This window comes from Dendropsophus ebraccatus, chromosome 4, assembly GCF_027789765.1.
Source record: "Dendropsophus ebraccatus isolate aDenEbr1 chromosome 4, aDenEbr1.pat, whole genome shotgun sequence".
Lineage (NCBI taxonomy): Eukaryota > Metazoa > Chordata > Amphibia > Anura > Hylidae > Dendropsophus > Dendropsophus ebraccatus.
The window spans coordinates 65,990,201-66,012,125 of record NC_091457.1 but is presented as its reverse complement, the minus strand read 5'-3'; the positions used below and the strand labels follow the sequence as shown (position 1 = coordinate 66,012,125).

Here is a 21,925-nt window from a genome sequence, read left to right as displayed (position 1 = left end):
CTGTCTTGGCCAGAGATGTCAGCAGAGAGCAGTGTGTCAGACTGAAAATAAAACAACACTTTCTGCAGGACATACAACAGCTAATAAGTATGGGAACACTTGAGATTTTTTAATAGAAGTAAAATACAAATCTATATAACTTTCTGATGCCAGGTGATTTGAAAGAAAACGTTTTTCGCTGGATAACCCCAAATATAGATGTAATAAAGGGGAAATCTCTTGCTCAGATTCCACCTCTATGAGCTAGGATGGAGGGCTGTTCTGGAGGAATCGAGATCCCTCTGCATTACATGGGAAAGCTATTTGTCTAAATGACTGCCATACACTGACACATTCTCAGCCAGAGGAGCAATGGCATATCCGTGCCAAATCAGGTCGTGGGCGCAGCACCTAAATTCTGTCAAGGCTGTGGCTGTGTTCACACTTTATGGTGTTGCGGTTTGTAATCTCTTAGGGTGCGTTTACACAGAGATTATCTGACAGATTCTTCAAGCCAATGCCAGAAATGGATTTGAAAAAATAAGAAATCTCAGTCTTTTCTTTATGACCTGTTCTCTGTTTATAGTCTGTTCCTGGCTTTGGCTTCAAAAATCCTTAATCACACCATTACTGACTACCCGTAAACTGTGTTTTTAGCATGCACAAAACAGCTGCACTGTGCCTGTAAATCCATACAAGTTCCTTGGGTCCCAGGATACATGATGTATTATCCCTTTGTGTTCTGTGTTTTTACGTTCATGTAGATGTGTATGTGTAACCATACTGTAAGGGATCAGCTCCTGGCGTCTACACGCTGATCACTGTGCAGGTACAGATTGTTGTCACTTTCAGATTTCTTGCATGATGCAGTTTCCTGTTCTCTTTGGCAGCTGAAGTGTTAAGTGGGTGGAGAGCAGTTGTGGAGTCACAGGCTGGGGTGTGAGCTGCATGAGATTTCGGAAGAGTCTACAGTCTGGAGGATTTGGGAAAGACAGGTAAATAATGGCAGCCTGTGTGTCGTTGTGATAGTGTGGGGCTATGACACTGGAAAGGAGGGAGGGAGCACTTGTTAGGCGGTTTGTACACATAAAGCTAGCGACTACATTGGCGTCCTAATGTCGAAAAGGAGTCGTAACTCCAGGATGTAATGTATTCCCTTGTGCTAAAGACCCATATATATTACATGGAGAATGATTTGTCTCTGAGATCCCCTCAAACCTAGTTCTGATTCTCAGGTGCCATGCTTTAGAAGTACAGAGACTTGCACAAGCAATGTGGGCTGGGCAGAACATAATGAAAGTGTTATTATATGCATGACACCATAAGCAGGCCAGGCTATTATTATAGGGGCATGGATGGACCAGCTGTGAGCCCCAAAACTTCACGACACATACTGATGCCCTAAAGTCCAAAGCTGGATAAACACAAGATATCTTATCAGAAGATGCATCATTTTCAATAGGGAGAAAGAAGCGGATGTGAGACAGCAGCTCTAGTACCATATCTATGATAGTACACAGGATTCTGCCCAAATCTCATGTTCTCCAACAACTTATTAGGTGGTTGGCAGTTTACCAATACTGTATCAGTATATAATATATGGACAAAAGTATTAGGACACCTACACATTACACCTACATGAGCTTTAAAGGGGTTATCCAGGGCTACAAAAACATGGCCACTTTTTCCCCTACTCTTGTCTCTATTTCAGGTGTGGTTTGCAATTAAAGGGGTTATCCAGCACTACAAAAACATGGCCACTTTTCCCCCTCTCTTGTCTCCAGATTGGGTGGGGTTTCAAACTCTGTTTCATTGAATTAAATGGAGCTTAAAGTGACTGCACCACCAGGCCCAGGCTGAAGCACTGGAAGCAGGCCGATCCACCCTTAGTGGGAGGAAACCCCAGCCCCTCTATGATAGGGTTCCATTGATTCTAATGGAGTCGATTCATGGAGGGGCTGGAGTTTCTTCCCACTAAGGGTGGGTCGGCCCACCTCCAGTGCTTCAGCCTGGGCCTGGTGGTACAGTCACTTTAAGGGTACAAACACACACACCGTATACGCAGCAGATTTGATGCTGTGTTCAGTTATTTAGATCTAATCTGTTGCGTTTTTGCTGCGTATCGCAGCAGTAAATACGCTGCATATACGGTGTGTGTATGTTTATACCCTAAAGGGGTTATCCAGCACTACAAAAACATGGCCCCTTTCTTCCAGAGACAGCCCCACTCTTGTGTCCAGCTTGGGTGGGGTTTTGCCTCTTAATTCCATTGAAGCAAATGGAGCTTAATTGCAAACTGCACCTGAACTGGATACAAGAGTCGAGTTGTCTCTGAAAGAAAGTGGCCATGTTTTTGTAGCACTGGATAATTGCAAACTACACCTGAACTAGAGACAAGAGAGGGGGAAAAGTGGCCATGTTTTTGTAGTGCTGGATAACCCCTTTAAGCTCCATTTACTTCATTAGAACTGAGTTTCAAAACCCCACCCAAACTGGGGACAAGGGTGGTGCGAATGTGGCCATGTTTTGTAGTGCTGGATAACCCCTTTAAAGAGAATGTACCATCAGGCCTGGACTGGAGCGGGCTGACCCACCCCCAGTGGGAGGAAACCCCTGCCCCTCTATGATGCAGCTCCTTTGATTCTAATAGAGCAGTGTCATACAGAGATGGGGTATTTCTCCAACTGGGGGTGGGTCGGCCCGCTTCCAGTGCTTCAGCCCAGGCCTGATGGTACATTCCCTTTAAAGGCAATCTATCAGACGCTATTCATGTTCCAAACTGCTGACACTGTTAGATAGCTGTCAGGACAAGGAGATACATAGTACAATTCATATCTCTGTCTGTGCTCCCATAGTCGGGGCCAAGGAGGCATTTAAGCTTTCAGCAGTTAAGGCGCTTAGGATTGCTTCTGACAATTGCTCAGGAAAATAGAAGCATTTTTGTACAATCTGAAAGCACAGACAGATAAATCAAAGGCACCATGTGTCTCCTTGTCCTAATAGCTATTTAACAGTGTCAGCAGTTTGGAGCCTAAAATGCAGTTGACAGATTTAAAGGAGAACTGGGAGCGGGGGAACTGTATGGATATGTGCCGTGCTGTGATGACAGGCCTGCCACGTCCATGTTCCATGCGAAACGGGGGAATAAGTTCTTAGAATGGAGCACTTCAAGGGCACCTAGATCTCAGAGAGCAGAGTGAATAGCACATGAACAATCAGCCCCTGACTGATTGACTTAAAACTTTTGAAAAATGTTCTCTGTGAAATGTGAAACATTTTGTTGAATGACTGGGACACTTTTAGGTACCCAGTTTAGACACCAAAGACAGAAGGGCCTGATGTTTGTTCTCCCCCATGTCTCCTGGGGCAGTCCCTGCAGCCCCTTTTTGCTAATAATTAGAGATGAGCGAACCTCGAGCATGCTTGAGTCCATCCGAACCCGAACTTTCGGCATTTGATTAGCGGTGGCTGCTGAAGTTGGATAAAGCCCTAAGGCTATGTGGAAAACATGGATATAGTCATTGGCTGTATCCATGTTTTCCAGACAACCTTAGAGCTTTATCCAACTTCAGCAGCCCCTGCTAATCAAATGCCGAAAGTTCGGGTTCGGATGGACTCTAACCCGAACCCGGTTCGCTCATCTCTACTAATAATACAATCTCTTTGGATTTGGGAGTCATATAAAGGTATAAAGGTTCCCTTTATCCAAAAGCAAAAGGAATCTGCTTCTATGGTGTGTACACCTGTAATTCTCCATACCACATTGTTGGCCTGCATAGAACAAAGGCATCTATTGTGAAGGTGTACAGTATGTCAAAATTATGCCCTGTTTGGAAGATTTTGGTTATTTCCCCCTTGCTACATGGCAAAATCTTGCTGAATACAGTTTAATATTGTGATATTATCAACATTTAGAAGCAATTTGAACATTTTCTTTATCGCCTTGAGCATGTCAATGGATTTTACACTGCGTGTCTCTGCTAGCCACATTACAGGCCAATAGTAGGGAACTGCATGTATGTTATCTGGACATTATTACAGCTAAATAGATTGCCATTTTAGTAGTTCGTTCCTTTGTTCCTATATTATTGGAACTATTACAGTTAGGCTGTGTTCACACATGCAGTAATGCAATGTGAATGCATTTCATTGCAGTAATTGATCATGTAATTGCTGTCCAGTCATCCTTCCTGTGTTAAAGGGGAACTCCGGATAAGAAAAACGTTTTCTATTAAAAGTACATTAAAAGTTATATAGATGTATCTATACAATGTATTACTATATCTGTGTGGTTCTGCCACACTGGTAGCTGATAGAAATCCAGGAAGTGAAGAAAAATGGCCCCTGTGCCTATTCACATTGTCTTCTGCTCCTTCTGCTCTCCCCCCTTAGGAGACAAATCTTCCATGTCTCTGTCTCACATTGTGTGTGTTTACTGATGATGCAGACAGGGGGCAGGACGTGATATCACAGAAGGCTTGGCTGGATAACCCAATCCCCTGACTGATTCACCATCTCTAATCGGCCATAAGCAGCTGCTGCACTAATTTTACTGATTGTAATGGGTGGTGGCTGTGATGATCACATGAGGGAAAGCATTGCATTCTGGGAAATACCAAACCAGAAAGAACAGAAACACAAAACAGAGCAAAAAAAAAACAAACAAATGGATTTTTGGTAGTTTCAAAACTGGGATAAATAGGTAATAGAGATGAGCAAATCTCGAGCATGCTCGAGTCCATCCGAACCCAAACTTTCAGCATTTGATTAGCGGTGGCTGCTGAAGTTGGATAAAGCCCTAAGGCTATGTGGAAAACATGGATATAGTCATTGGCTGTATCCATGTTTTTCAGACAACCTAAGAGCTTTATCCAAGTTCAGCAGCCCCTGCTAATCAAATGGCGATCGTTCGGGTTCGGATGGACTCCAACCCGAATTAAGTTCGCTCATCTCTAATAGGTAAGTAATGCGTTATGCTTCTGCAGAAGTTTCATTTTTTTTAACCTCTGCCTGGAGTTCCCCTTTAACACAATGAGCCGCACAGCTCTGGGAGTCAGGTCGTGACATCACCATTTTATCCAGGAACTGAAGCCTTGATGCAGTAGTAAGTGCAGGGAAAAAAGCACTTTATAAGCATCTCCCGTTATACGTGTATATTGGTGATTTGTATAACTTTTGGGGGGGTTTACAATACTTAAATAAAATTTTTTGCCAAACTTCTCCTTTAACCCCTTAGCGACCCATGACGTATCTGATACTCCTCCTCCTCCGGGACCCCGCTCTGAACGGCGCTGATCCCGGCTGACATGTGCAGCCGGGCAGTGCCTCTATTAGCCGGCGCGGGTCCCGTTGCCGCGCCGGCTAATTAATCCTCTAAGTGCAGCTGTCAAACCTGACAGCTGCACTTAGAGGCTTTCCTCCGTGCATCCCTGGTGTCTAGTGGGACGGATTGCATCGCGGGGGGGAGATACGTTATTCTGCCCGTGCCGGGCCTCAGCGTCGGAATGACGCTGATCCCGGCTCGGCAATAGATTGCTATGGCCTGCAGCAGGCCATAGCAATCTATGACCGATCTAATCGATCTTTGCTGTGTATATACACAGCATTGATCTCTATGAGAGATCATTGCTGTTTATATACAAGTCTAGTTAAAGTAAAAATAAAAGTAACATTTTTTTTTATTAATAAAAAATCCCCTCCCCTATTAAAAGTCCAAATCACCCCCTTTTCCCATTTTATAAATATAAATAAATAAACAAACATGTTTGATATCGCCGCACGCGTAATCGCCCGAACTATTAATTAATCACATTCCTGATCTCGCACGGTAAACGGTGCAAGCGCAAAAAAATTCCAAAGTGCAAAATTGCACATTTTTGGTCGCATCAAATCCAGAAAAAATGTAATAAAAAGTGGTACTGTATATGCGCAATCAAGGCACCGATAGAAAGAACGCATCATGGAGCAAAAAATGACACCTCACACAGAATATCACTGTTTTACAGCAAAATTGCGAATTCCTGACAAAGTAGCACTAATTAACGCTAATTAAATATTCTATCTTTCTATCTATCTTCTATCTATCTTTTTTTCATTTAAGGGTGCGTTCACATGTACAGGATCTGCAGCAGGTCCACAGAAGATTTGATGGTGCAGATTTGAAGTTGCAGATTCAAAGCAAATCTGCAGCTTCAAATCTGCTTCATCAAATCTGCTGCAGATCCTTTATGTGATATAGATGTCTATATATGGTGTAACAGGCAGAGAATACAGCGTGCTGTGTGGTGTTACGGGTAGAGAATACAGCGTGCTGTGTGGTTTTACAGGTAGAGAATACAGTGCTGTGTGGTGTTACAGGTAGAGAATACAGCGAGCTGTGTGGTGTTACGGGTAGAGAATACAGCGTGCTGTGTGGTGTTACGGGTAGAGAATACAGCGTGCTGTGTGGTTTTACAGGTAGAGAATACAGTGCTGTGTGGTGTTACAGGTAGAGAATACAGCGTGCTGTGTGGTGTTACGGGTAGAGAATACAGCGTGCTGTGTGGTGTTACAGGTAGAGAATACAGCGTGCTGTGTGGTGTTACAGGTAGAGAATACAGCGTGCTATGTTGTGTTACAGGTAGAGAATACAGTGTGCTGTGTGGTGTTACAGGTAGAGAATACAGTGTGGTGTCACAGGTAGAGAATACAGTGTGCTGAATACAGTGTGCTGTGTGGTGTTACAGGTAGAGAATACAGTGTGGTGTTACAGGTAGAGAATACAGCGTGCTGTGTGGTGTTACAGGTAGAGAATACAGCATGCTGTGTGGTGTTACAGGTAGAGAATACAGTGGGGTGTTACAGGCAGAGAATACAGCTTGCTGTGTGGTGTTACAGGTAGAGAATACAGTGTGCTGTGTGGTGTTACAGGTAGAGAATACAGTGCACTGTGTGGTGGTACAGGTAGAGAATACAGCGTGCTGTGTGGTGTTACAGGTGGAGAATACAGTGTGCTGTGTGGTGTTACAGGTAGAGAATACAGCTTGCTGTGTGGTGTTACAGGTAGAGAATACAGTGTGCTGTGTGGTGTTACAGGTAGAGAATACAGTGCACTGTGTGGTGGTACAGGTAGAGAATACAGCGTGCTGTGTGGTGTTACAGGTGGAGAATACAGTGTGCTGTTACAGGTAGAGAATACAATGTGCTGTGTGGTGTTACAGGTAGTAACAGTGTGCTGTGTGGGTGGGGCCACAATAAAAGGATAAAGTACTACAATTAATTTAGTAACACAATGAAACTGCAATGTGTGAACACAGCCTAGATGTTCTGCTATAGCTTGGGGGGGGGGGGGGGGGAACTTTGATGAACAGCTGAGGGAAAGCATTGCATTCTGGAACCTGTAGTACTGTGTACAACTGCTCAACCAGGAAGTACAGCCCCAAAGTACAGAACAAAGACCTGCAAATGGATGTTTTAAAACTGGGTTAGACAGGTAAGCAATTCTATATGCTTCTGCATCAGGTTTATTTTTTTTTTTTACCTCTACCTGGAGTTGCCCTTTAAATGCAATGTGTAAACATAGCCATACTCTTATGTCTCATTTATGTTTCCCTTACATCTAATGTAAGCAGTACTGACAGAGGCTCTTACAATACATTTCACACAGTAATGTGTACACAGTATATGACTAGCAATACCTACATTGTCTTGGTCAGCAAGAAAAGAACTAGTAATTTTTTGAGACTTTTAAAAGTTTATTTTTTTAGTTTTTAGAGTGGACTTGGGGTGCTTCAAAATTTAAAAAGGCAAGCATACTTACCTGCCATGACCTCCTGCAGCTGTTGTTCCTATGACGACAGGTACCCACCTCCACTGACATGCTAACCTTGCAGAAAACACTTTTGCAGTCAGTCGCTGGCTGTGGTGGGTCACCACCGTGGCTAGTTATTGACTAAGCCACCATTTCCTGCAAGGTCAACATGGTAGAGGAAGCAGTAGGGACACTGTGCCATCACAATGGCAGCTGTATTGGACTGGGCCAGTTAAGTATGTTTTTTTTTAAAGCATAACTCTTTTAGAATAGAGTCTTTGAAAGGGAAAAAAATGTGATGATACCAATTATACTTTAGAATTATTAGTCATACAGTTCCCTAGTATGGTCATATTGTCTCTTTAACATAGTCGATAGTTGTGACATTGCAGGTAGGAATTGGCAGTGACTTCTTGGCTTTATTTACCTATGCTTTCCAGTGTGGAGCCACAGGAACTTATGCGTATAAGGAAATCGTATCCCTCGGTTTCAGTAGCAGAGTGAGCGGTGATAGTAATCACTTCTTGATGAGCAGAGGCTGCCGCACACAGTGATCATGTTGGGCGGGATTGGGATCTGCAGGGCTAAGGGCAAGTTCACACTGAGCAAAAGTGGTGGAATTTCAGGCGGAGCCCGCGCCATGTCAACTCTTTGAATGGACTTTTAGAGAGCCTTGCAGTTCCTGATAGAAATGTTGGTAGTTCAACAAACAAAGAAAAAGCCATGTCACACATACAAGGGTGGCACATCCCCAGAAAAAATGATGGAAAAAACTATATGTGAAATTGAAAAAATGATACAAATTTTATTAATACACAAGAACTACAAAGTGCAAGACATACATGATAAAATCAATTAAAACCACAACATACAAGAGGCCCATGTTAAATGAACAAGGAACCAGGACATACCGACATGTGTAGATATAGTGAATCCCCCCTATGGCTAATAGTATTGACTCACAACAAAAAATAATAATGTAATAATGTCAGAGTATAAACAATAATGTCTGTATGAATGACTAAACTCTATGGACACAAAACAAAGGATAATGAGTCTTTGAGACCCTTGAGAAAGTCTCGTGACAGGTACGGAACGCGTGGGGTTTCTTGGACCCCGACATGGACTCCCCCCCCCTGCTGAGATCTGATTTATTTATTAGGCTCTCATATTTTGCTTTATTCTTTTGTTATTATCCTTTATTTTGTGTCCATAGAGTTTAGTCATTCATACAGACATTATTGTTTATACTCTGACATTATTACATTATTATTTTTTGTTGTGAGTCAATACTATTAGCCATAGAGGGGATTCACTATATCTACACACGTCGGTATGTCCTGGTTCCTTGTTCATTTAACATGGGCCTCTTGTATGTTGTGGTTTTAATTGATTTTATCATGTATGTCTTGCACTTTGTAGTTCTTGTGTATTAATAAAATTTGTATCATTTTTTTCTGGGGATGTGCCACCCTTGTATGTGTGACATGGCTTTTTCTTTGTTTGTTGATCTATATGGTTTTCCTCATGTCATATTGGGTTGAGCACCCCACTTTACTGATATAGTAGTGCCTTGTCCTCCATTTTTGGTTCTTGTTTGGAGAAACGTTGGTAGTAACATATATTATGTGGCCTAGTGTCTCCTCTGTCCTAGATCCACAACCCCTCATTGACAGACAGGCAGGGATCACCTTACGTCTCAGCGCATGGGACGTCAGACAGGCTCAGTAGTGTGAACTGATCCCTGCCTGTCTGCAAGTGGGAGGGCAGGGATATCAACATAGGGACAATGCTGTCGTAGGACACAGCAGCTCTTAGGTCGGGCTTTGTAACATTTGAACGTCCCAGAAAAAAAATTATTACATAAAGCCACACAGAAATGTATATACTGTATTTTTTACTGACCATTATTATAACAGTCCCTCTGGTTTAAGAGGCAGAAACAGCAGAACCCCAGAACCAGCAGAATTTTTGGGGTGCATGAGTTATATTGAATTAGTGCATTAGTATGTTGCAGTTCAGCTGCATTAAAGCAAATAGAACATTCAACATATGGATGGGCTTGACACTGTTTTAGGGTACGTTCACACTTACCGGATCCGCAGCTGATTTTCTGCTGTGGATCCGCAGCAGATTTCATTTAAATAACTGAACACAGCATCAAATCTGCACCATCAAATCTGCTGCAGATCTGCTGCTGATCTTGTAGGTGTGAACGCACCCTTAGAAAGAATGCTTTCTAATCTTAACATTAGCACTGGGGATTGTTTGGCCAGTATTCTAAGGGGTTTGCTGGTAATCATGGGCTGCTTCTGACTTTATTCTCTGCTACAGGAAACACCATTTATTAAAGGGGTTATCCAGCGCTACAAAAACATGGCCACTTTTCCCCCTACTGTTGTTCAGGTGCAGTTTGCAATTAAGCTCTATTTACTTCAATGGAACTGAGTTTCAAAACCCCACCCAAACTGGAGACCACAGTAGGGGGAAAGTGGCCATGTTTTTGTAGCGCTGGATAACCCCTTTAAAGTTTTCAGAAAGGGTTTGTATGTTAAAACTTATTATTTTTGCTGACATCAGCAGAACCAGAGGTGTCTGTCTCTCTTAGGGATCATTCACAAGTCCGTAGACATCTGTCCGGACGGTGTTTTACAGACTTGACCTGGGAGCTTCCAGCATCATGATTAATTATAATGTTGGGAGCTCCCAAACTGTTTAAGGGTGCCTTCACACCTACTGGATCCGCAGCGGATCTTACTTCTGCAGATTCGCAGTGAGATCAGCTGCGGATCCAGTATCAATTCACCCCTATGATAGCACATACTCGCAGCGGGATTGACATCCCGCTGTGAATATGTGCTTTAACCCCCCGCTGTCCACAGCCCCGCCGCCGCATCAGCCCATCCCCGGCTGCATCCAGCAGCCCGCATTCCCCATCCCTGGCCGCATCCTGCAGCCCGCCGCCGAGCAGGTAATGTATGCTCCCGGCGGGGGGCTGCAGGATGCGGCCGGGGATGGGGGATGCGGGCGGCGGGCTGCTGGATGTGGCCGGGGATGGGGTGATGCGGCCGGGGATGGGGGATGCGACGGAAGGGCTGCGGACATCGGGGGGTTAAAGCACATATTCACAGCGGGATGTCAATCCCGCTGCGAGTATGTGCTATCATAGGGGTGAATGGTACCGGTTCTCTCTACGAATCCGCAGAAGTGAGACCTGCTGCGGATCCAGTAGGTGTGAAGGCACCCTAAAAGTTCACACTAGTGTACTGACACAGCCACCCGGCATATAATTAACCATGATGCTGGGGGGACAGAACACTGTCCGTGTACAGATGGAATTCTACGGACGTATGAACGACCCGAGTGTCGGACTGAGGTATCTGGGCACATTAGAGGAAATGATCCTGTGGGCCCACCAATGAAGAACCAGTGAGAAAAGACATGTCAGTCAGTGTTTGTGCAGGTCCTAAAGCTAGGGGCCCACCAGAGGATTCTCCGGTCGTCTGTGGGCCAGTCCGAAATTAAATTACCCCTTACGTAGAAATTGCTTGCTTATTCCCGATTCTGTTGGACAACATGGTTGTCTTAAGTCTATATACTATACCTTCTATAAAGGCCAACAGTTACACTGCAGGACTGTACATATCCCCAATGCATGAAATAGGCTGTGTAGACATTCCCAGATATTTCTGGGTTCCTGTAATGTTCCTCCCATTGCAGACAGCTGATCATGAGGATTCCCAGAAAGACAACCACTCCCAGGGTGAAGGTGTCTCCACATGAGATATCAGGTGTTGCAATACATATGCTTAAAAAAAAAAATTAAGCTGGGTTCACTCTGCGTTTTTGCAGTCCGTTTAACATATCCATTTTAAATGGTCAACCACGTTTTTGTGTACGCTAAAAAGCATTCCTTTTTATTTTTTTATTTTTTTTTTGTAACAGAAGTCAATGGAAAAACTAATTTTTTCATAAAAGACAATGTGAACCCACTCTTACAAAGATAATATTTTCAGTGACTATTTGTGGATGAGCAACATCTGTAACAAAGGGGAAACAAAACATTCTGAGGTCCATCAGCTTTGGCCTTGATCAGGCAAATGCCAGAAGGGCCGATGGCCTCCTGGGGCTTGTCCCGTGCTCCTCCTGACCCGGCGACTCCTTTCTCCTACCGTAGGGAAAAGGAGTCACCGGACCAGGAGGAAGACGTGACCGGCCCACAGCGCTCCGTCTGGTCCCTGTATGATTTGCCGCTGCCAGGGTTGTGGCATCCTATCCCCCGGCAGTGCGCACATCATAGAGCTCCCTGTGCGTCTGTAACTTCCGGTACAGGAGCGCACAGTGGAGACGCTCCTGTGCCGGAAGTCCCAGGCAGCTCTGTGATGCACGCACTGCCCGGGGATAGGACGCCACAACCCCGGCGTCCCCGCATCATACAGGGCCCGACCAGGAGGAGGGAGGAGCGTGATGTTAGGTAAGTTGGTTTCTTTTTTTTTTTATTTGCTTTGCGCGGGGGGCACCATCTATAAAGGAGGGGAACAGGGGAACATTTATAAAGGGGGGGAAGAGGGGACCATCTATAAAGGGGGGGATAGAGGGGGTCCATGTATAAGGGGGGGAGAGAAGGGGACATGTATAAGGGGGGGAGAGAGAAGGGACATGTATAAGGGGGGGAAGAGGGGGCAAACTATAAGGGGGAGAGAGGGGGTCCATGTATAAGGGGGGGGGGAGAAGGGGACATGTATAAGGGGGGAGAGAGAAGGGGACATGTATAAGGGGGGGGAAGAGGGGGCAAACTATAAGGGGGGGAGAGGGGTCCATCTTTAAGGGGGGGGAGAAGGGGCCATTTATAAGAGGGAGGGAGAGGGAGCCATCTATGAGGGGGGAGAGGGGGCCATCTAAAGGGGGGGAGGAAGAGGGGACCATCTATAAAGGGGGGGGGAGAGAGGGGGCCATCTATAAAGGGGAGGGGGGGAGAGGGGGCCATCTATAAGGGGGGACAACATAGGGGGAGAGGGGACCATCTATAAGGGGACAACATAGGGGGAGAGGGGCCTATAAGGGGGGGGGGGGGGCATTTATAAGTGGGACAACACAGGCGGCCTTCTAAGGGGGGTATGCATAAGGGGACAACATGGGGGGCATCTATAAGGGGACAACATATGTGGCCATCTATAAGGGGGACCATCAATAAGGGGGATAACAAAAGGGGGGCATCTATGGGGACTACACGGGGGGGGGGGTGAGTAGATAATAGGGCTACATAGAGGGGGGCATATACTATAAGGGGGTCACACAGAGTCAGCCTACCCACTAAATGTGGGGCCAAGGGGCCAATACAGATGTGCAGTTTGTATAGAGATGAGGATGGTGCCAGAGTGAGGAGCCTAATATGTCTGTCTGGCAGGTTCTGTGGATTTGTGGCTCGGAGAAGTTCTCATAACGGCCCAGGACAGATGGAGAAGAAAATGAAAAGGGAAGAACTCCGATCAGAGAAGACGTCTCCTGTGAGTCACCTGATGTAACTGCACTGTAATGTATATGTAGTACAGAACCTGTGTGGAACTGGGTCTACCTCTATATAACTGTATGAGGTGATATTGGTCATTTTAAAGTGGATTTTATTCAGTAGCAGTGGCGACATTAGTCAGCATGTGGTGGTATTAGTCATTATGCGGTGACATTTGTCAATATGCAGTGGTATTAGTTAGTATGTGGTGGTATTAGTCAGTATATGTGATGGTATTAGTCAGTATGCGTGATGGTATTAGTCAGTATGCGGTTGTATTAGTAGGTATGTGGTGGTGGTGTTAAACTCAACACAGTGACCGGGGCCGGAAGCAGTCTGTCTCTGTACACTGTGTAGTGGTAATAACCTGTAACTGCAGCACCGCGGCATAGTACAGAGACAGAAGCTTCTGACCCCATTAATGGCCGTGATGATAAGACATATAGCCATGCTGCCCTCACAACATCCTTTCATAACTTTTCACCGCGTGGCGAGTGGGCCTGTGTGTTCGGAAATGCCAGGGCTGATTTTCAGTCCCAGTCCGGCCCTGGCCTTGATTAGACTCAGGCTTACGCTTCCAAGTGACTAGACAGAACTTTATCTTCATAAATATCTTCATAAATATTATAAATAATCAAATCTTTGGAGAAGTTATGTGTTGAAATGATGAGGAAGATGGTGGGGAGAGACATGATTGTGGTATCATATTTCGGCCTACCCTGGTGCAATGGCTATTGAGTAGTCCCTCAAGATCCAATGGCCTCAGGTTACAATACTATAAAGGTGCTCCATGTATAGTATGGCGCCCTGACAGCATACCCTCCTGCAATATGAGATATGATGTAACATTGTCCCTATATTGAGCCACTACAAATGGATTGATAAATAATAAGAGTAACTTATGCTGCGTTTACACAGACAGATTTATCTGACAGATTTCTGAAGCCAAAACCAGAAACAGACTATAAGCAGAGAACAGGTCATAAAGGAAAGACTGTATTTCTCCTCTTTTCAAATCCATTCCTGGCTTTGGCTTCAAGAATCTGTCAGATAAATCTGTCTGTGTAAATGCACCATAAGAAACCATGATTAAGGACCCTGTGAGTTTGAAACCCGTCAGTGTTTTATGTAAATTCAAATAAAGTATTGGAATTCTTTTAGAGCTGAAGAGAAATAGTCTTCTTTCCACTATGCAATACAATGGTCCCTTAAGATGCAATGGCTTCAGGTTACAGTATTATAAACATACAGTACAATGGTTTTTCTGGACCATTGTAACTGGAAACCATACTCAAAAAAACAATACTACAGGCAGTCTTGATCTTTTATATGCATCAATGGCTGGAAGATCTGAGAAATTTCCCTGGTAAAACTCCTGTATTAATGAACATGCACTGATTGGCTGTCTAGTAGCGCCTCCGTACAGTAGAGTGTGGTACCATATGTTTCAGAACTACCATTTACCTGTGTCAGGATTAGCTGCTCCAGTGTTAGTCTCAAGATAAAATATTTTTAATTAATAATATTAATATTTTTTATAACTTTCAAAATCAACAGTAAATGTCAAATTAAGCAAGTTTGCAATTTACATTCATTTTTTTTTTTTTTGCTATAAAACAAAGCTATACTTACCAGAAATCCAGGTCCAGTCTCTGGAATGCAGATTTTTAGACTTGTTCTGGCTGAAAAAAAAAGACTAAACGCAGAAATACAAGATTTGTCCTTTAATGATAAGGCTTGTCCTCTCCTGGCTGCCAATAAGGAATGCTTTTATTGATCTGGGTTGAAAACCACAGCTAACATGCCTTAATATTTGTTCTTCTTTATCATCATCTACATATGTTATCTAATATGAAGTGTTTACTATACAAGGAAACTGTCAGGCTCATATGTCCTCTGTAGTAGTTGCAGTGAATAGTAGCTGTGGTTTTGAATACAAGATACTTGGTAACTTAAGTGGTGAGATGAGACAGGCCGATTCTAGGTATTAAACGGAGAGACTTCCTTGTGTGATGGCTCACTGCTGAAATTAACTCTTAATTTACCCTCTTCCTTTTCAGACAATGTGCTGCTATATGGAAGCACACCTATATCAAATTGATAATCTTGAGTCCCGGGGTTTTCATTCTTTCAGTGTCACTTGTCAAATAATTACATTGCAAAGATCAGTTCATTCCTTGGCCAGGAAGTTTTTTTTCTCTTGCCCATACTGCCCTCAGAAAATTAGGCAGAAAAAAAGTGTGTAGATGGCCTTAGAAGGAGAGCAAAGAAGAGGAAGGGAAGGAAGCTCAACGTAATATGCCATTCAGGGTCAGTGATAAGATGAGTTAGGCCAATTTCACATAAGCATTTTTGCACCTTTATTATGGTCTCCCCTGAACTAACAGTATGATAAGGACCTATGAACTTGTTAGATCAGGTGATTGAAGGATTTATGGCTAAACTAAAGGAATCCCCCTGTGTCATGCTTGGTAATGGTGTGTTTATCTGGAAAATTTTTGAAGCCAAAGCCAGGAACCGACTATAGACAAAGAACAGGCCATGAAGGAAAGAGATTTGTTAGGTAAACACACCATATACATATACCACAACATATACAGCGGGCCCTGTAATGGCTAACATGAGACTATTTTATTCTTAAATGGGGAGTTCACAAAAAAATCTTTCAAATCAACTGGTGCCTGAGATTTGTAATTTACTTTTGTTAAAAAATCTCAAGTCTTCCAGTACTTATCAGCTTCTGTATGTCCTGCAGGAAGTGGTATTCTCTTCGGTCTGGAGAGCAGGAGAGGCTTTTCTATGGACATTTGCTACTGCTTTGGACAGTTCCTGTCACTGACAGAGGTGGCAGCAGAGAGCAATGTGTCAGATTGGAAAGAATACCCCACTTCCTGCAGGGAATAGAGCAGCTGATAAGTATGGGAAGACTTGCAATTTTTTAATAAAAGTAAATTATGAATGTCTGGCACTTTCTGGCACCAGTTGATTTGAAAAAAAAAAAAATCTTTGGGGAACTACCCCTTTAGGCTATGTTCACACTATGTAAAAGTACGGCCGTTATGCCATCGGCAACAACGTCCGTACTTTTTGCGAGGTGGAACAATGCATTATTTTCGATGGGATCCCGGCCGGAGCGTATACACATCGTATACGCTCCAGCCGGGATCCGTGCGGCACCGCAAATAACTTGACATGTCAGTTTTCTGCGGCCGCAATTCAATGAATTGCGGCCGTAGGAAACCCTGTCAGTTCACACAGTGAAGCGAGCGGCTCCGGCCGCTCGCTTCACTGTGTGCTATGGGGAGTTTTGATGCAGGCGCGCGCTGATGCGCCCGCATCGGTGCTCTGTGGCCGGAAAGATCATCCGGCCGGTACTTAAGTACAGGCTGGGATGATCCGGGCAGAGACCGGCCGTTCTGTGACCCGGCCGGGGTCCCGGAATGTCAGGTCTCTTCCGTAGTGTGAACATAGCCTAAAGGTGTATTACACTTGCCAGGTTGCGACAAATGCACGTTTTACTGCAAATGACTATGGTTTTCCCAACATTTGGGAAAGGCACATGTGGTACCCTACCACAAAGAAAGTACCCTAAGGCTGTGTTAACAGCAGGAACAATTATGACATGATATCCATAGGCCTTGGTTTTGTGCAAAAAAAAGTGTCTTTTTGTTATACACCTGCTGTGTATGGTAGTTTACATTCCTGCAGTGTATGTCAGGGAAGAGGACATGTTATACTAGAATGCTATGTCAGCTGTGTGGATGTATATTTCCTCAAATGTTGTCCACTTCATTTTTGTTAGAACAAAACCAAATAAACCTCTGTAGTTTGCAGAAGATGATTATGAAATTTTACCCTTTGCTGACCAAGTAGATTGAGCAGTCTACAACCATTGTGCAACTGAAATAGAGAGCTTGTATTCTTCCAGCTGCTGCAGAAGTACCACAATACCTTTCTACATCACCCTTAGACTACAGTATTAGTTGTCTTATTCATGTACTTCTGACACGATGCATGTTGTGAGCATTGCTTGTGGGCAAGAATGTTCAATAGCTGCCCCATGTCTCCATGCTCCCATAGGGCAGCTATTAAACATCACCTCCAACATCCACCCACCCCCCTCTCATCTCAGGCGGCCAGAGAGGAGAAATGGAACACCTGAAGCAAGACAGAAGCAAGAAGTATATAGGACATCTCTATTTTGACACTTCATGAGTAATACAACTAGGGACCGGGTACCACTAAAAGTATAGTAACTTAATTATCCTCCCAATTGGAGCATCAGTCAGTTATATCAACTGGTGTTCCAAATGGGATCTGGTCTTTGAATTTGAATTCTAAAAGTATTTTTTCACTTTAAGTAAAAAAAAAAATCCATAAGTGCCATGGACTAAGTAGATAATATATTTTTATGAAATCCATTGGTCCATCATCAATGAAAAGCTGTATAGTAATCACAATGTATGGTACTGCATGACTATCCTGTTAAATACATGGGAGCTCTCCTTGGAGGTACAGTATACCTGAGGTGTGCTTCTCACTTAACACTCTGATGAAATGTGAATACCAGCTTTGCAAGATTATAAGCAATGCATTTACCTAACTATTTACATAGATTATATGTGTATTTAAATAGTTTAATGGTGGCCAAAGGTTAATATATCTTGTTTGTATTCCAGGCCTTAAAAATGACATCCTATCCAAGTGATTGGATAGGGAGTGCATACCTCTTTATCCAGTCAGACTGTACCTCTCTATCTGAACAGTATGACCAGAACAAATCCATGCTGTACAATGTATTCAGGAACATAATTTCAGGTAAGACATTATCCACAGCTAAAAGTGAAAAATAAAAGTATGAAAATAAAATAAAAAATAAATAGGTAATATCACCCACTAGTTCTTTGTGCCTGATTGACATAAATTGGGAACTATCTAGCAAACAGACAAAATCCCGTAGTAAAAACATACCATTAAAAATGAATTGGTCCTCAGACTTGGACTGGACCATCAGGGAACCAGGGAATCCCCCGGAAGGCCTTAGTCTAGAGTGGGCCTCCTTTCTGCTGAGTGCCCATGCCCAGTGTTGGACTGGAGTAGCTGAGGCCCACCAGAGGAATTCATTCTTGGGGTCCATCCTTAAGCTACACCCTTTGTGACAGGATTGAAAGCACATAAATATATAGATAGATAGAAAGAAAGAAAGATTAATTTGTTCCAGGACCGTGCTTGTAATCTAAATCACTCGTAAAGCAAAGCAAATTTTCCTATACGAAATAATTGAAATGCAGACGATTAGTTCTACACTCCCAAAATAATGATTTTTTTATTCTAAATAATATGTAAAACAAAGGTAACAAACATTCAGAAACAGCAGAATATGTGATATTATAAGTTACTGTACAGTAATGGAGAGGATGGGAAACACAAGGGCGGACAGAGACTGCAGGGAGTATGAAGGAATGAGCAGGACAGAAGTGGACACATACATGCAGCAATCTCTGTCTGGGGAGAGAGGGGTTACAGCTATGGAGAGATTACCTCCACAGTCCTGTCCCCTGATGTAAGCCCTAGCCTGAAGTGGATCTGCTATGATTTAGAAGATTAGGGAGACTTCCTGAGTGAGAGTACAGTGCTGTAGACCCCGCTATGCAGACCATGCCCCTCCTTCACTCTGCCTCTCACCCAGTACAGGGAGCTTTTAAACCAACGCATTAGCTCTTAAACCAAGTTAGAATTTTGAAGAACTGTGAGCTCTCAATCCAAGTTACTCTTAAACCGAGGTACCACTGTGTGTATGTGTGTGTATATGTATCTATCTATCTATCTATCTATCTAATATAATTTTTTTTGTTACACCCACCCACCCACAAAAATAAAATAAATATATATGTTTAAGACAATTTTCTATGTAAGATGAAATACTTCTTATTAGTACGTTCATACAGTTACCAAATAATGTCAGTGTGTACAATGGACAAATAATATCACCACCATACATATTTTCACCATGTTGTTACTGAACAAATCTTGTATACCTAGACCAATATCCCTTTTCCTCTTTTTGACCTAGGAAATAGATGTGCATCAATAAACTTACTACTTGCTTCAAGCTATCTGGTTCTTAAACATAAAGCAGTAATATGCATGGTGATAATATCTGCCTCTTATATAGTGGTTTTCTTGGTAATATTGGTCTAGGTATACAAGATTTGGTCACTAACAGCATGGTGGAAATATGTATAGAGGTGATATTATTTGTCCATTATACACTGACATTATTTGATAACTGTATGACTGTACTATTTTGCTAGCAATGCTGTCGCAGAGGGTGGGCCCCAAAAATGAATTCCTCTGGTGGGCCTTAGCTACTCTAGTCCGACACCAGTGGTCCTTAGAGTGCCGCTGTTGTTATACCTTTTAAAATCCCAATCACAAGGGGATGATGTACACTCACAGTTAAATGCTGCAGCACTCTAAATGACTGAGCAAGAAGCCATTGGCTTCCTGTTGTGCCACTCCCTCCTTGTGACCGGAGGCAGCATGGAACCTCCAGCCACAAGAGGCCACTCTCTGTTTCAGCTTCCTGGTGCACGAGTGACGTCATTCATGTGCTTCAGAGCTGGGAGAAAGAAGGAACGCTGGTGAGGATGTGTATGGTAGGGAATTTATGGGGCCCCATATGTGGCCCCATTAATCCTAGCCACACCCCTGAAAGCATGATAACTAAAAAAATATATATATATATGAATCTCCTGTTCATTTAGATTTTAAAACTTAAAATGACAGTGACACTTTGAATAGAACTGTCCGCAACACCTGGGCTTGGCCAGCTATAACCAAGCTGAGTAGTCAGCAGCTACATAGATGGCAAGCAGTGAACCTCACAGGCGTGTTGTTTACATATCCCCCAATATTTGAATCCCCATTGGTTACTCATTTATAATGTGCCCAGGATTGTTACAGCAATGCTGGTTTTGGAGTAAATTATCAGAAGCCCCTCCCTTTAAAGTGTCACCTTTAAAAAAAAAAAAAAGTTTTTAAATGTTGCAAAGACATGTCAAAAGTTTTTATCAGTCAGGATCTGGAGTGTACAGCTCCAATGTATTAATACACGATAAAATAATGGGCATAAATTCTATATCATTACAGAAATTTTTTTATTTACCATGATTGTGTTAATAACATGATAAGAACAGTATAAAAAACACTTAAAAAATATATTTAAAAACAACCAAATCTTAATACAATTCCATATATTACTGGCAAACAACATAGAATGAATGGATTAACACTGGGTGCCTCACAGGGGATTGTCTAGTAAGATGCCACTATATTTGTTACCATAGATTAAATAAAGTGAACTACTATTAAAGCAATATTGTAAAAAAGACAAACCACAAACCCTTAGTCTTATCAGCACTCACCCATTCTTGCTATGAGGGTCACAGCCGTCCCTACGTACGTTTCGCCTCAACCGGGCTTCCTCAGGGAACTCTGAGTTCCCATGTAACTCAGGGAGCTCCCATGTATTGTAAAATTAGAAAAATGGGAAATGGTGGTAAAATGGGAAAAATGTGTGGGGCTGTGCTGCACAAAGCTTCGTTATGAATCTACAGAAAAGGCAGTGAGCCAGAAAGTGGGGGCATAGCCACACACTTCTCCTGGCTCATTTTAGATATCAATGGGGAGCTGTAACCTGACTGATCAAATGTTTGTCCTTTCTCTGCGACATTTTCTAGAGACATTTTAAAGGGAACCAATCACGCCGAAATTGCCCCCATTGATAAGGAAGCGTGCTGGTACATCAGCCAGCACGCTTCCCAAACATCCCCCTGTCCCCTCCGTCCCCTCTTTTGTTAGCCCGTAATCTTACTTTTGTGATGTCCCGCGCCGTATGCTAATCAGCCCTAAGTAGTCCGGGTGGGCTGAACTAGTCAAGGTGGGCTGTACTAGTCACGGGCCTGGGCGCTGTAATCACGCCCAGAGGGGCGTGATTCAAAGACCTTCGCTCCACCGACGTCATCTCTGGCCCGCGTTCACGTCGGCGGCGCGCCGCGTCTTTCGCATGCCGCGCATGCGCAGTACGGCGGGAGAAGACGCTGACGTACTGTGCGTGCGCGGCGTGCGGAAGACGTCGGCGTTGGAACGCAAGCGCCGCTAACGTCTTCCGCACGCCGCGCACGCGCAGTACGTCAGCGTCTTCTCCCGCCGTACTGCGCATGCGCGGCATGCGAAAGACGCGGCGCGCCGCCGACGTGAACGCGGGCCAGAGATGACGTCGGTGGAGCGAAGGTCTTTGAATCACGCCCCTCTGGGCGTGATTACAGCGCCCAGGCCCGTGACTAGTACAGCCCACCTTGACTAGTTCAGCCCACCCGGACTACTTAGGGCTGATTAGCATACGGCGCGGGACATCGCAAAAGTAAGATTACGGGCTAACAAAAGAGGGGACAGAGGGGACAGGGGGATGTTTGGGAAGCGTGCTGGCTGATGTACCAGCACGCTTCCTTATCAATGGGGGCAATTTCGGCGTGATTGGTTCCCTTTAAGTATCGTTTCTTGGAATAATGCCAGAAAAAGTGAAGCAGTTGGCAGGCGTATGTTTTGTTAAAATAAATGAATAGATTTTCTGTTCTTTGCATACC

General features: G+C 43.8%; 1 protein-coding gene across 4 annotated transcripts in view; it reads left to right on the top strand.

Moving 5' to 3' along the window:
- Positions 1-21,925, top strand: part of TRADD (TNFRSF1A associated via death domain) — an 81,368-nt gene that overhangs the window by 50,117 nt on the left and 9,326 nt on the right. For 3 of the 4 annotated variants that reach the window (XM_069965973.1, XM_069965975.1, XM_069965974.1), the window contains exon 2: positions 17,957-18,095. In XM_069965973.1, the coding sequence (XP_069822074.1) occupies positions 17,966-18,095 (130 nt within the window). In that variant the 5' untranslated portion in view covers positions 17,957-17,965. Of the gene's footprint in view, positions 1-869; positions 975-17,956; positions 18,096-21,925 lie in introns of all 4 variants that reach the window. The other variant, XM_069965972.1, reaches the window with a different exon arrangement.